Below are 15,878 nucleotides of genomic sequence, written 5' to 3' on the forward strand. Positions count from 1 at the left end.
CTATGGCTACAGTTACACTACAGTGATCTGTCTGCAAAAGTCACTGTCAGAAGCGATTTCCCATCAAAACGTCTGTTGACAAGAGCGCAGCCACACACAAACGCCTATCGGGAGAGCGCTGTGCTCTGCCAACAGAGTGGCTGGATTGCCTGGCTGCTCTCTCGACAAAACAGGCACTTGGAAGCACAGCAGACAAGGCTGCTCGTTGTTGTGGATGCCCTGTCTGTCGAGAGAAGCCCCCCACAGAGCGTTCACACAGGTTTTTTGTCGACAGAATCTGTCAACAACGGCATTCTGCCTCATGGCTGAGAGACACAACGCTGCCAGTGAAGGTTCTGAGTTTTGTCAACAAACTGTCAACAAAACACATCTTGTGTGTGGACATTTTTGTCAGCAAAACTCTCTAGTGTAACTGTAGCCTATGAGTCTGCCCATTTACCTGCTTAGCTTATCCAAAACTTGTCAACATGAGGATATAGCTTTAAGGAATGCATACTGAAGGATCTTAAAAGTGAATCTCCTTTTCTACTGGACCATTCTTACAAAGGTGAAGTATTTTTACCTATAGCCTTAGTCATTGAAAGAACTTTCACAAGGATATTCACCATTCATGAAAGATGATTCATACCTTATGTTACTATTTATTTTGTGGACATGTTGCTACCATAAAGATTTTAAAGGACATTTATAGGCTCAGGAACCCCAAAGATGCTCTTCAAATATCTAGATGTAGCAGCACTGAAATGCTATGGCATCTTTAGTAAGCAGGCAGAGCAGAAAACACCTTGATAATGACCCAGTAGTCAATTTGTTTTAGAAAGATGAAAAGTGGAGTTGAAATTCCTGGGATTAATACCTCTGGTTTCAGACAGTCTAAAGAATTTTAAAACTGAGCCTTATACCACTAAATTGTCTCTTTTGACTGTAAATATTCTTCAGTAAGGTTTAAATGATCTCTAAAATGTACTTTACCTTGGATTCCAAGTAAATATTGGCTAAAGACATCTTGGAAATCTTATACAGACAGATGGAGAGTGAGATGGCACACAGAACAAATAATGTGTCATTAATTGCCACCCGGACAGAGACAATGACTTTCCTCTCTGAATTTTCTGTTCTCACCAACACAGCACAGGTTAAATTCACGAAGAGGAAGAGGAGACTGATGAAGAGAGAAACCAGATAGAGAGGCAACCTGGGGAGGGAAAAACAGGCTTTTAAAATGAGTGTTTAGCAAGTGTCAGCAATCTATTTCAAACTGCACATAGAGCACAGGTATGGTACTGTATCTGTGTCAGCACTGTCACAGCTGACACGCAGGTAGCCAAACTGATCTGTGCGACCTGGGCACCAGGGTCAACAGCCACCGTGGGTCTGGGGTCAGGCTGGCTGGGGAACTCAGCTCCGCATTCCTTTAAGGGGCAGGGCCTAGGGCAGAAGGGGCGGGGCTAAGGGGATCAGCCCTTAGCACCACTCAGACTAGTTTGGGCCTCTCCTTTCCCCCAGCACTGTGCAGAACAGCATAGCAGTGCTGCTGTGGTGTTTCAAAGGGGCCTGGAGCTCCAGGCCCCTTTGAAATGCCAGGCCCCGGAGCAGTTCCCCTCCCATCGGCAGGCCTGGGCATGTAGGACGCTTAGAGCTGATTTCACAACTGTTTTTAAACTCAACACTCAACTGATATTGAAGCCATGTACTTGTAAGGGATAAAGCATGACAGCTGAGGTGATCTTAACACACATGGAGAAAAGCAAGAATACGACAAATGTGAAATACACAGAGTTTTACATCTACTACAAACAGATTTGTTTTCCCCTGCCAAGCTGCGCACATCACACATCACAGCACCCTCTCTCACCACCTGGCCAGACTCAGCATGCTCAGGAAGCCATTGTTGGCTGAATGGCCGAGGTGCGTGGAATGCCCTGGCTTTAGGCCTGGGCCTTGTACACACTCAGTAGTATGAGTGGACCCAGAGACTAGTCATTTTTGAAGTCACACTAAATATAGGCTTGATAGAGCGGTAGCCGTGCTAGTCTGTATTCTATCAGAACACAAAAGCAGTCATGTAGCACGTTATAGACTAACAAAATAGTTTATTAGGTGATGGGCTTTCATGGGACAGACCCACTTCTTTAGACGGACCTTCTTAAAGTCTGCAAGCTATGAGGCAGCTGTCCATCCAGCTCCCCTTTGTCCTCCCCCAAATGTCTTTGTCGCATGCAGTTTCTTGGAGGGAACTTTCAGAATTCTAAATATGAAAACTGGGAGCGGACGTTTGCAGTTTGCAAGCTGCTTCAAGTGAAAGGCAGCACACAGCTGCCCTGCCCCTAGAGCAGAGCAAAGACTGAACGGTGCCTCTAAGAGCTGCTTCCTCCTTAGCTTCTCCTCTGTTCTGGAGAGGGGGGTAGCATCATGGTAAGAGATGCTTTGATCGCCCTCTTCTCTCTGCTCCCTCCCCAGGCCCAATGTCCATGCAGAAGAATAAAGAGATTCCTTAAACTCCTTTACTCCCTTATGCAGTAGCAAAGACAAGCTCACAGCTGGTCTCATAATTTTTAAAAAAAGCAAAATCATTACTATTCTTAGCAGTTACTTATTTCAGGATTATTAGGTTCTGTTAAGAGTTACTAACCTAGGCCACCAGAAAAGCAAATAAGTCAAGTTTGCAGCACTGAGGATCTCTTTGGAGGATTGACGTGGGGTTGGAATATATGCCCAGGTTGTCTTTTGAGTAATCTAAGTTCTATTATTTAAAGAATAGCTTTACACACCTACACAGCAATGGAAAATATTAACCCAAACAGTTAATAATGCATAATTTATTAATCATAGCTTCAGGTTTTCATGGTGTTAGAAATGTCAAAGGTACCATGACATTTCTGTTTGGGATTTTTCTTTGCATATGGCTGTCATTTTTATGAAGCTGTATTTCCAAACCATGCATCATGAGTAGCTTTTAAAAGGTTCCCCAGCTTGGTGCGGAGGAGGAGACTGGTAATTGGGCAGGGCTGGAAAGCTACCCTGTGCTCCAGCAACCACATAGCGGCAGCTCCTGTCACACAGGAGTGGGCCTGGCTCGTCTGCTCTTGGTATTGTGACCCTGGGACAGGAGCCACCATTGAAAGGTGCACATGGGGTGGGGCGGGGGGTCACACTTCAACATCTCCTATCCCAGGAACTCCTCTTCACCCTAGGCCAGGATGAGGGTTGTCATGCCAGGGTTCTGCTGTGGCTGCTCAGTGATCCTTTGGCAGAGGGAGGAGGGGGGGACTGGCATTTTCCACTGAAAGACACAGAGTCGAATGTTCATAACTGTGACTTTACAAAGGTGCCATTTACTGAATTTACCATGGCTGCTCTGTGACTTTTACTAGACAAACACCATGACAAATCTGCAGTCCTGATCATGATAGAAAACTAAAGCGCTGTTAGCTCATTTCAAATTGCATTACTACTTCCTTTTGCCAGAGCTGGTAACTGCTAAAGAAAGGCTGCTTGTTTAATACGGAATAGAGAGAACTGACATAGCTTAAAGCCATGACTTGTGTTTATGAATCAGTCTGATTGTTACCAGTTACAGTTGTGTGGATCTTCCTTTGTGTGGCCTCAGGTGGAAATTCTCCCTCAGAGGGAGGATAGTGCTTGATGTCAGCCTTTAAGAACAGGGTGTTTTTATTAATATTATTTATGGATCAGATTCCAGCCTGCAGAGCTTTCAGGAAGACTGCTCTGAAGCAGCCCCACAAAATGTTGGGGCACATTATTTCTGCAGCTTTTGTCTTTCACATAAATTAGTTGATCTGAAGAATTAGGCTCCCAGTTCTAGCGATTACAACCCTATGGCTTTATATTTTATTTGCCTCACAGTAGGCTTTACCACCTGCCATGCGTGTTCCCAACATGGCCAACAGCCTTGCCAGGCCCCTAGGCATGGCGAGGTTTCCCTACCCAGTTCCTCAGAAGTGGCAGGGCCTTCAGGGATTAGGTTGGGGTAGAGGCAGCCAGCCCTCAGCATTACCTGGACCACAGCATGCCCAACCCAGCCCTCAGGATAGCCCCAAGCATACTGTCTGGTGCTCCAGCAGTGATTTAAAGGGCCTGAGGCTCTGCCAATGCAGCTGCTGCATTAGAGGGGACCAGGAGGTCTTGGGCCTTTTGTACGGCCAGCCCAATTGCTCTCTTTGCCCCTGGCCTATCATCAGGCTTGCCTGTTCCTTCTCTTCCACTACAACTTCCTACTGCACGACCCCCTGCTGCACACAAACCCAAGTCTAGGTACTCACTGAACACCCCTTCAGTGCTGACGTTAAGGTGAGCTGTAATTCACTGTTTGTATGGTCCTTTATAGTATGATCTTCCTTCTCCTTTCTTACATGACTTTGGAAGTGAAATTGTTGGCAGTTTTCATAATTTTATGGACTATAGGACCATTTAGATTGACCTGTTTGCCAAAGGCCTTTAAATTTCACCCAGTTACTCCTGTACTAAGCCCAGTAACTTTAATGAAACCAAAGCATTTCAGACATCAGCAGGCTGAATGGTTTTGACAATGAATGGGTTCTCATAGCGCCTGCAAATTTGCAACTATTTACATGAAAGGCCAGGTCACCCCCTTCCACAGGCTACCAGGGAGGCTATCAGGCTCTGCAACTGTGAGCAAACATTGTGCATTGGTGAGCCTTGAAAACAGGAAATGAGTGCGTCTCAGCAACCATAATAGCTAGAGACTTAATTCTGGTTAGTAAAAGCCAGCGAACAAGCAGGCATTGTGGAAGAGTGCTGCCACATCATACTGCCCCACTCTGGTCCAGGCCAAGCCTTGAATCTCACGGCATATCATCTGTGCAAACAGAAAGATAAACCGGAAATTCCGTGAGCTAGATGACTGTTTAGCTCCCTTGTGTATTTCCAGATGCAAGAGCTCAGTATTATAATAGCTCAGCGCTTCCCGTGGACCCCCTTGCAGACAGAGATGGTGCTGCAATGTCCTTCCTCAGTTTCTCTCTTTGGTTCCTCAGTAGTTCCCAAGGAAGCTTTTATAAATTCCAAAACAGCCCTTGTTGGTATCTGCTTTCAGACAACATAAAGTTATGAAATAAACACAAAAAGGTCCTCAAACCCACCCTTTATCTGGGCACAGTCCCTTCTTCCTGGGGAACAGTCTTTGCCTTTGTTCCCTAAACCTCAGGGGAAGACACGAGGCCTGGGCCACCCTCTTTGTCATCTCCCCAAAAGGAAAACGAAACTTCTAGCTGGTTCCTTCTGCCCCGTTCCAACCAAATCCATTCCTCAGGGACCACTTTTTCCCTGTAGCTTCACTCTGCAGTCTCCTCACAGCCTGCCCAGGGTCTCTGTTCTTCTTCCCCCTCAGAAGCCTAAAACCACCTGTCAAGTGCATTCTCTCCACCTGGGAAGGAACATCAGCTCCCTCCCAGTGAAGACCTATCTCCCTTTAGAAGGCCAGCTACCCTCCGACAGGTACGTTATATTTTATTTGTAAGATTCAGCCTATTACCTTGCAGTGCCTTTCAGTACTTAAATATCATCCATTTGCAGATGAATTGTAGCTCAGAAATTTCTCTTTGGAGTCTGGTCCTGAAAGTGCTTCAATCTCCCAGGCCACACAGTAGCAGACTTAAAAGTAGCTATCCTACAGCAAAAAAAATTCAGGACCAGACTCCAAAGAGAAATTGCTGAGCTACAATTCATCTGCAAATTCAACGCCCTCAGCTCTGGCTTAAACAAAGACTGCGAATGGCTGGCTGAATACAAAAGCAGCTTCCCCTCCCTTGGTGTTCACACCTCCAGATCAACTGCTGGTAGTAAGCCTCACCCTTGCTGACTGAGCTAACCTTGTTATCTCCACCCTTGCTCTGGCTTATTTATACCTGGCCCTGCAGATTTCCAAGACCAGCATCTGAAGAAGAGAGTCTGTGCTCACGAAAGCTCATGCTCAAAACTTTTCTGTTAGTCTATAAGGTGCCACAGGACCCTTTGTTGCTGTTACAGATCCAGACTAACACGGCTACCCCTCCGATACTTTTAAATCTGTTACTGAGTGTCCAGGGAGATGGAAGTGTTCTCCTACAGGATTTTGTATGTTACTGTTCCTGATATCTGATTTATGTCCATTTAGTCTTTTACATAGAGACTGTCCAGTCTGGCCAATGTAAATTGCAGTGGTGAATTGCTGGCACATGATGGCATATATTATATTAGCAGATGTGCAGGTGAAAGAGCCCCTGCTGTGTTTGAAATGCAAACTAGCCATGTAGACAGGGTTCCTTCGAAAGGAAGCCCCGCTTTCGAAAGCACCCTTCTTCCCGATTTGTTTTAGGAAGGAGGGTGCTTTGGAACCCTCTCTATACGGCTATTTTGCATTTCGAAAGCTGCACTTTCAATGCAGCAAATGTCTGTCATTATGCAAATGAGGCACCAAATATTCATATCAGTGCCTAGTTAGCATTTTCGATCTGCTGCATTTACATGCCCCTTCCAAAAGGGAGGAGCAGTGTAGACGCAGCCTAACAGTATAGGGCACACCAAGGATTGGACCTATATAGTGATGCCAGTGTAATCAACATAGCTGCACACATACAAAACCAGTGTACACCAGGCCTAATGTTTTGCATGTAATAAGAAAAAGCGTAGCGTATGCATGAGGCTATGAGTTGGGACAACGCATGCATGACTCTTTCAGGGATTGTCAGCATTGTGGATGACTTGCTGATATAACTAAACTGGTATAGCTGTGCTGGCAAAGCTCCATAGTTGTAGGCACAGCAGATGCTGACAGAAGGAATCTTTCTGCTAAAACCACCTCCGACCAACGTTAGTGATGCAAACAGAAGCACTCTTCTGTCAGCCTGTTTGCATCCACAATGTGTTTTTGCCACTTTGGTTGTGTCAGGCAGTGACAAAGGGGTTTTTCTCCCTGCACCTAGCTGACATAGTAATGTTGGCAAAACTTTGTAATGTAAGATAAGCCTCTACATGTAATACAGCTTCTACATACTTCAGAATGGAAAGTCTCTAATTATGTGCTTAATGCATTTCTTACAAGTACGTTGATTGTGTGACAAGTCTGTTTGTTTGTTTTTGAAGAAATGTATTTTCAAGTGTTTTGCAGAAAAAGCCATTACTGTAAATATCTATAGTTAGGTTTTGGTATTGATACAACATGCAGCACTTCTGTTCCTCACTTTCAAAACTCTCTGCAACAGCATTTCCCCATTACCTCTCCACCTTCATCTTCTCATTACCAGGCTTTGTGAAACCTCTCTGCTGCACATCCGTTCACTTTCTGTTTTCATCTTTGCACCTTCTGCACTTGCTGGCCTCAGCCAAGTATCTCCCTTTCTTCATTCAACTTCTCAAAAGTAACATGCTTCATGCACTGTTCAACCAGCCTTTCTGAATAGCTGTCACTTCCCCTAACTTTCTAATTATTGGATCAGTATTGTGTCAAACAGCTCTTCTACTACTCTTCCAGATTACTACCTGTTATGTTGTATCAATACCAAACCCTGAATATAAGCTTTTGAGGGTAGGAAAAATGTTATTTCTTTAATTGTCACTACAGCACCACCTACTTCTGAATTTCTGGGATGTGGACAAACTGTCTTCTTGCTTTAAAACACAGAATAACGGTGAACTGTTAACACAGCAACAGAGTAGGATTGAAATTTGGCACCATTCTAATATGTTCTAAACAGGATTTGATTCAGGGGCACTTTCTGGCCTGCATTACACAGGAAGACAGAGTAGATGATTACAGTTATCCCTTCTGTCTTTATGAGTTTTGAGTTCCAGGTAATTCCACTTTGTCAGCCTGAGTTGCCATTTCAGATTGCTCAGCTCTTCAGACCGGGGCTGCCTCTCTTAATCTGCTTGTGCAGCAATCAAAACAGTGGGCTGCAATCATGATTGAGGCCTCTAGCTTCTGACTCAATAGAAATTAATTAATCTCTCTCTTTCAGCTTCATGGATATCCATGAATCTCCTAACAATTTGTGACAGTCCTTCCTGGCCCCACCAAGCACCAGCCATATCTCCGAATATAAACACTCAGCCGTTTTCACCTTACCTCTCTCAAATGCTGGAAACCCATCCATGAACCCCCAACTAAATCACCAGATTGAAGCCATTCTCACTGGCTGCTTGTCTTCTCAACTTTCCTTCTTTTCTTGCCAAAACATCTGACTCAGTACTCTCCCAGCCCCACCTTTGTTGCCAAAACCTATGCCCTGACCTTCACAGAGGACAGCTGAACACTCTTTCTAAACTTGCCACAATCTCTCCCAACTACTCCAGAGCATTCAGCTGAATCCACCAGATACTGTCAGGGAGAAGCCATGCTCATCCATTCTGAATACGCTCTGCTGAAATATGATTCTTTCAAACATCCAGTTGTATACAAACGAAGGTGTGACCCAATTAAATAGAAAGAGCTGGTGACTATATTCTTGTATAAACAAAAGTCAACTATTGCAGTGATTACTTCTGATATTGCAATGGCAAAGGATTTGTAAACTTGTTTAAAAACGTCATAAACACTTTAAAAAAATGCAGGTGTTAAATGTCAGAAATTTAAGTCCATTTCTAAATTACCAGCAGAAGGATGCATCAAAACCATCATTAATCATTTTAAAATATTTGCCACATGAAATGCTTGCACAGTTCTTACCGGTATTTAAGTAGTTCTGGAGAGTACTTTGACTTAGCTTTGAAAATAACCTGCAATAGGAAAAAAGTTGCATAATTCACAAAAGACATACAAATGAGTAAATGAAATATGATACTGACAGCTGATAAGGATTCATAGTATGTGTTTTGCAGCTTTGGGTTTAGCTGCGTTAAAAAATGCCATTTTAACTATACCAAATGGCAAAAGGAATAACTTAGGCTGCTTCTACACTCGCTCCCTTCCATCAGAGGGGTTATGGAAATGAGGCTATTCAAAGCAGGCTAATGAGGCACTAACATGCATATTCAGCGCCTCATTAGCATAACGGGGGCCCAACAGACAGAATTATACTGGTGTCACTTTCTTGTGTAGATCGGCGATTATTGACACCTTGGGTCTGATTCTCGTTTACATTAAGATCCCTTTCCCCCAGCAGCGTAGCATGCCCATAAAGTGGGCACAGATGTTTGCATCCACTTTAAGTCCCCTTTATATTGCCAGAGCAGTATAACGGTGAATCAGGCTGACTGTATTTTACCGAAGTGTATTCATTTCTCTCTGGTTACATCTTAACTGCCAAAAAAGGTGTGTTTTAGGGAGGTAGCTCAGGAGCATTCGTTTTTATGCTGTAAGATCCGCTGCATTAATTGTAATGGAAAATATGAGCCTCAAAAGTGTTAACATGACCCAGAAGCTATCCAACATAAAACATGTGTCAGCATTTGGTATACAGAGACTGCAGCCTGCTTATTATATTTGATACACCATTAATAATCTTTTAAACCTTTTATTAAAGATATAGATCAGAAGGTACAGATACAGAAGGACATATGTTTAAAGACACAGCTACAGAAGGAATAGTAGCTAAAGCTTTTGAATTAAATTAAATAGGGCTGTGTCTACATTACAGCGTTTTGTTGACAAAAGTCAGCTTTCATGAAGAGAACAGTGGAGATGTACACACGGCAGTGGTCCTTCTACTGGTGTAATCCCCCTGCTACGCTGACATGATAAAACCACCTCAAAGAGCAGCAGGGACCTTTTTGTGATGTAGTTACAGAAACACTGCATCACTGTAGACACTGTGCTTGGTTATGTCGCCCTAATTGGCCTGCAGAAGGTACTGAAGAATGGCCCATCCCCATCACTCAGTGCTTGTTTCCCTAGCCCCGTACCAGGGTTCCCTCCATTTATTTTCATCCAGGAGTGAAATAAATTTTGTTATGTGCACCAAGGCATGTGTGGATGTGCACCACCTGTAGAAACACATGCTGCCCACTGTGGCAGCTGTGGGCACCCTGCTAATCATCCGGATGGCACCTGAATCTCTCCTGAGTGGCTGCCCAAGCGCTCATCTTACAGGGAACAGTTCCCCATACTGATGTTCCACAGGGCAAGCTGCTCTTTGAATGCCAGTAACTATCTTAAGTAATTTGTTCCCATAGCAGAGAGCAGGGCAGGCACCACTGAGCCACTCTCTGGCAGTTCGTGAAATACTGCAAAACCATCCACATTGCGTTCGTAATGCTCATCGCCAGACTGGTCAGCAGTCAGGCAGAGGCGGCAGGCACACAGTTGGCAAAGGCAATTGAAAAATGGTGTGAAACCAAGTAGGAAGCCCACAGAATGACAGAACAGAAAGAAATGCATCCTGGGATGGCACGCACATCCCCTTGCTGTACCACAGTCCACTCCCAGAGCTCCCAGGGGCAGAGAGTGACATGGGATAGGGAGGTGCACTGTGGGATAGCTACCCATAATGCAACACTCTCACATTGATGCTACAGCAATGAATGGACATTCTCCACTGACACCAGGCACGTTGTATGGATGGGCATAACTGATGTTAATAAAGAGATTTGTCATTCCTGACATAAATTGCCAACTTAAGACTGTAGTGTAGTAGTGTAGACATGGCCTAAAGATTTCATTACAACAGCTTCCCTTGATCCCTTTCTCTTTAGCTGGACAGAGTCCTTTGGAGGGGGAGAAAAAACACCCTTGTTTGGCAGTTTCCTGGGTGGTAATAACTGTTCTTATGAAGGAAAAGAGGAAAAAGTTAGTTGAGCTGGACAGAAGTGATTGTTAAAGTCTGAGCCCATTTCCTACATGATAAAAATGACAAACACACACAAGGGGATAGAAAAGATCAGCAAAGATTTGCTTTTAAACATCGTGGCTTCTATCTGTGGTGTTGACTTTCTCTTGCAGCTTCACAGCTGGAAAAGTGCAGACTTGGCACACGGTCTTATTAGGTACTCAGTGACCTGGCAAACTTGTGCCAGCAGCAAGTGGTAGATCATTGCTTTTAACTGCCTCTTTCTGGTCAAAAGCTTACAAGCGGCCTTGCAACATATACAGTCTTCGCCAAACTTTTATTAAACAGAAAAAGGAGTGAGACAGAAAAGAGAAGAGCTAAGCTGGTGAAGGAATATGACACACAAGGTGGTGAGGTAGTGTTTGTGTGTGTGTGTGTACGAGAGAAAGAGAGAGAGAATCTCACAGTAGCCACGTCTACACTAGCTGGCTATTTCAAAATAGCCGTGCCAACTTCGAAATAGCGCCCGCTGCATCTACATGTGCTGAGCGCTATTTCGAAGTTGAAATCGACGTAAGGCGGCGAGACGTCGAAGTCGCTATCCTCAACAGGAGATGGGAATAGTGCCCTACTTCAACGTTGAACATCGAAGTAGGGCACGTGTAGATGATCTGCGTCCCGCAACATCGAAATAGCGGGGTCCTCCATGGTGGCCATCAGCTGAGGGGTTGAGAGACGTTCTCTCCAGCCCCTGAGCTCTATGGTCGCCGCGTGCAGCAGCCCCTTAAAGCTCCCCACCCCCTGAGTTCCTGTGCAGGAAGAGGAGAGCGCGTGCAGGCAGCAGCACAGCCACGTGCACAGCCTGCCTGGACCTCAGCAGCCCCAGCCCACCACCCTGCACCCCATGGTATCCAGCCAGCCCCCAAAGCACCCACAGGGCACCCCCACCCAGGGGACCCAGGGCTCTCAGCCTGCCAGCCAGTGGGGGAAGAGGCAGCGGGGCCCCTCCTGGACGGAGGCCGAGATCTGGGACCTGCTGGGGCTCTGGAGCGAGGAGGAGGTGCTCCAGGTAATGGGGAGCAAGAAGCGGAATGCGGATGCGTTCGCTCGGCTGGCTGAGGGCCTGGCTGCCCGGGGTCACCCTGTCCGCACTCCTGACCACGTCAGGAGTAAGGTATAGGAGCTGTGGCAGGGTTACCCCCGGGCCCGGGATGCGGCTGGCCGATCTGGGGCCGCCCCCATCACTTGCCCCTTTTACAGGGAGCTCAGGTCCATCCTGGGCCCCTGGTACACCTCCTTCCCCCCAGCCACCCTTGACATATTGGGCGACGAGCCCCAGCAGGCCCCGGAGACGGAGTCCGCCCCGGAGGCCAGCCCTGCACCCCAGGGCCCCCCCCAGGAGCCCACCCCTGGGACACCGGAGGAGCAGGAGGAGGCCTCCAGCGACGGGGGGCTGCTGATAGACCTCCCCTCCCACCGCTCCAGGAGGGCGTCCTCCCGATGGGCGTCCCCCGACCACGGGAGCGGACTGTCAGGTATGTACCCCCCCGGTGCACACCCCCGGGGTTAAGGGGCGGGGACAAGAGACATGACCAGGGCCCTCCACACACCCAGATGACCATGGCCCCAAGGACAGCAGTGGCATGTCCATCAGAAGAGTCCATCAGCCCCTGCCTCCCAGCAGGACAGCGCCATGCCCCATCCCTGGGGATGGGGGGAGTGGAACCTAGGGTCCCCCGGGGGGAGGGGGTGGGACACCCATCAGCAGCAGCAGCATCTCTGGGGGACGGGGATGGGGAACCAGCAGCAGAGGGGTGGGGGGACATGGGACACGGGTCAGGGCCCAGACTAACAGCTGTCTCCACTCTTCTTCCCCGCTCTGTTCCACAGCTGCACTATTGGAGGGCCCGGAGAGCACCAGCGGGGCGTCAGTGGTCCCGGCAGCCCACCAGGGCCATCCCACCAGGCCAGCCCCTCGGCGGAGTATGGACCAGCCCCAGGACGAGCCCGACAGCGGTGGAGCCATCTGCGGGTGTCCACAGACCCCTAGCTGCTCGCCACCCTCCGGCGTCAGCAGCACCTGCAGGTGGAGGAGCAGCGGCTCCATCTCCAGGAGCGAGTGCTGGCCTGGCACCAGGAGGCTTGGGGGGCCTTCATGCGCACCTTTGAGGACATCACAAGGCACTTGGCCCCCCCCGCCGCTCCGCCCGCCGCTCCACCTGCTGTCCCTCCACCATGAGCAGTCCTGGGGCCTGCCGCCGAGGGGGAACATGGGCCTCCGAATTCTGCCCAGCCCTATCTGTCGGTTCTCCCGGCCCCCACCCAGCCTCGACCGGGCCTCCAGCCGAGATATGGGTCGCACCTCCCCAACACCAGGCGCAGGACGATAGGGGGTGTGTGGCTGAGGATGTTGCCCCCCCAAAGGCCCCCTCCTTTGGATATATTCCCCCCATCTTTCTAAATAGTTTTTGTTCTACCCTTGTTTTGTACCTGCCCGCCCCCTTGTACATAGTTCCCCCCTTCTTCTGTTAATAATTAATACAGGTTGCACAGTTTTGTTTAATAAAATTCCATTTATTGCACAGAAGTGTGGGGGTGTGTGTGCTCTCGGGTTCTCTGTGGTGTGGGCGTGGGGGCAGGGAGTGTTGTGGAGGATGTGGGGGGTGTAGTGGGTGGCTCACCAGCAGCTGGCCCTGCCAGCGTTCACTCCGCAGCCTGGTCAAAATGGGCCCACAGGGCCTCCCAGACCCAGATCCCCTCAGGGTTGACCTGGCGACTGGGGGCAGCGGGTGGCTGGACGTCGGCCCTGCCAGCCTCCACAGCCCAGCCCTGGAAGAAGGCCTCTCCCTTGCTCTCCACCAGGTTGTGGAGTGCGCTGCACGCGTCCACAACCTGGGGGATGTTGGTGAGGCCTGCATCCAGGCGGGTGAGGAGACACCTCCAGCGCCCTTTGAGGCGGCCGAAAGTGCGCTCGACCACCTGACGCGCATGGTTCAAGCCCGTGTTGAACTGCTCCTGGCTGGCTGTGACATGGCCCATGTAAGGGTGCATGAGCCAGGGCCGGAGGGGGTACGCCACGTCTGCAACAAGGCAGAGGGGCATGGTGGTGTCCCCCACAGGGATCTCCTGCTGGCGGATGTAGGTCCCCGCCTCCAGCTGGCAGCACAGGCCCGAATTTCTGAACACCCAGGCGTTGTGGGTGCTGCCAGGCCAGCCAACATAAATGTCCAAGAGGCGGCCCCGGCTGTCCACCAAGGCCTGGAGGACCACGGAATGGTATCCCTTCCTATTGAGGAGGCGTCCTCCGCTGTGCTCCGGGGCATGGATGGGGACATGGGTCCCATCCAGAGCCCCAAAGCAATTTGGGAACCCCAGGCTGGCAAACCCCACGATGGCAGCATCCGGGTCCCCAAGCCACACGAGCCTGTGGAGGAGCAGGGCATTGATTGCGTGGATGACCTGCAGGGGAAGGACATGAGAGAGCACCGGTGAGGGGTGTGCAGGGTGTGTCTGGCCCTCCCCCCGGGGCTCTCCCCCTCCCCCCCCCCAGGGCTCCCCCCAGGCTACCCCCTTCCCCTGGGTCCTCTTACCTCCATGAGGACAGCCCCAACGGTGGCCTTGCCCACGCCGAACTGCTGCTGTATGGATCAGTAGCTGTCTGGAGTGGCCAGCTTCCAGACAGTGATGCCAACCCATTTCTCTACAGTGAGGGCACGTTGCATGGGGGTGTCCTGGTGCCGTAAGGCAGGGGTGAGTCACTGGCAGAGCTCCAGGAATGTCTGCCTGCTCATTCGGAAGTTCCGGAGCCAGCGGTCGTTGTCCCACTCACCGAGCACCAGCTGCTCCCACCAGTCCGTGCTCATGGGGTATCTCCACAGCCGGCGACGTGTGCGGCGGCGGGGGCTGGGAGGGCAGCAAGGTCTGGGACTGCTTCCTCATCCCCTGGGCGCCGCTCATCTTCCTCAAGTAAAAGATGGTCAGCTGCCTCCTGCATGGGACTGAGCAGGGCAGCCACTGGTCCTGCAGGGGCAGGTGTGTGGGCCTCTGCCTGCTGCTGCTGCTGCTGCTGCTGCTGCTGCTGCTGCTGGGGTTACATACTGCTTCGACGGGTGTGCATGCTTGTGGCTCTGCAAACCGCCTGCTGTGCAGGCTGAGTGTGTGTGGGAGGGGCCCTTTAAGGGAGCGGCTAGCTGTTGCCCTGGAAGTGCTAGTCCACCCTGTGACCCTGTCTGCAGCTGTTCCTGGCACCCTTATTTCGATTTGGGCCACTTTGGTGTGTAGACGCTCCCCTGCAGCGCCTATTTCGATGTAGTGCTGTCCAACGTCGATGCTGAACGTCGACAGCACCATCCCTGGAGGATGTGTGGATGCTATTCGTCGAAATAGCTTATTTCGATTTCGCTACATCGAAATAAGCTATGTCGATGTAGCATCCCAGTGTAGACGTAGCTAGTATGTGGGATTTAGCTGGAGGCAATAGTGGTGGCAATATCATCTGGGTTCCTCTCTTCCCTGGACTCGTCCGGACATCTCTTGGAATCAGGATGATGAATGCCCAGAGATGCTACAGTAGATCCCAGGGTCTCAGGAGATGGTGAAGGTGGCAGCCATGATGGTAGATTTCATTTCAGGGGTTGTTGACAGACGGCTGCTTCTTCTGTTAATTTTCGCCAAAAGGTCTTCTTTTTAAAGTCTCCAAAATGGAGTAATGCCACCGTGTTGCCAGCTTTCTAACTGCACAAACTGAAACACCCTTGTCCATCCTCTTCCTTTCCCTGAGGCCATGCTCCTCTCCTACTCCTCCAAAGCCCTGCCCGTTCTCATTCTTTTCCGCAGCCTCAGTTTGGCTTCTCTGTGATTTGTAAAGATGGACCAACAGGCTTTTTTTGTGGGAAGATATTGGGTAAAATTGTCTTGTTTCATACATTTTGCACTAGAAACTCAGCTTTTGCCCATCTCTTCTAACCTGGAAGACAACACTATGGATGACTAGACAACACATTGAATCAGGGCACTGCAGAGACATCTAACAAAGGGGATGATTCTGCAACCCTTATTCAAATGAAGTAGCACTTACACAAGTGTTGCCATTAATTTCACTGGGACTGTTTTCATGAGCAAAATAGTAGCGTGAAGAGCTGATGTAAGAGGATT

The 15,878-nt window shown here is 49.1% G+C and overlaps 1 protein-coding gene across 4 annotated transcripts in view; it reads right to left on the reverse strand.

Moving 5' to 3' along the window:
- The window catches only part of GPR137B (G protein-coupled receptor 137B), a 50,349-nt gene that overhangs the window by 20,913 nt on the left and 13,558 nt on the right, over positions 1-15,878 (reverse strand). For all 4 annotated transcript variants that reach the window (XM_074990126.1, XM_074990125.1, XM_074990123.1 and 1 more), the window contains exons 4-5: positions 8,687-8,736; positions 973-1,195 (exon numbers count right to left, since the gene is read on the reverse strand). In XM_074990126.1, the coding sequence (XP_074846227.1) occupies positions 973-1,195; positions 8,687-8,736 (273 nt within the window). The remainder of the gene's footprint in view (positions 1-972; positions 1,196-8,686; positions 8,737-15,878) is intronic.

The sequence above is a fragment of the Carettochelys insculpta genome, chromosome 3, assembly GCF_033958435.1.
Source record: "Carettochelys insculpta isolate YL-2023 chromosome 3, ASM3395843v1, whole genome shotgun sequence".
In the NCBI taxonomy this organism is placed as follows: domain Eukaryota; kingdom Metazoa; phylum Chordata; order Testudines; family Carettochelyidae; genus Carettochelys; species Carettochelys insculpta.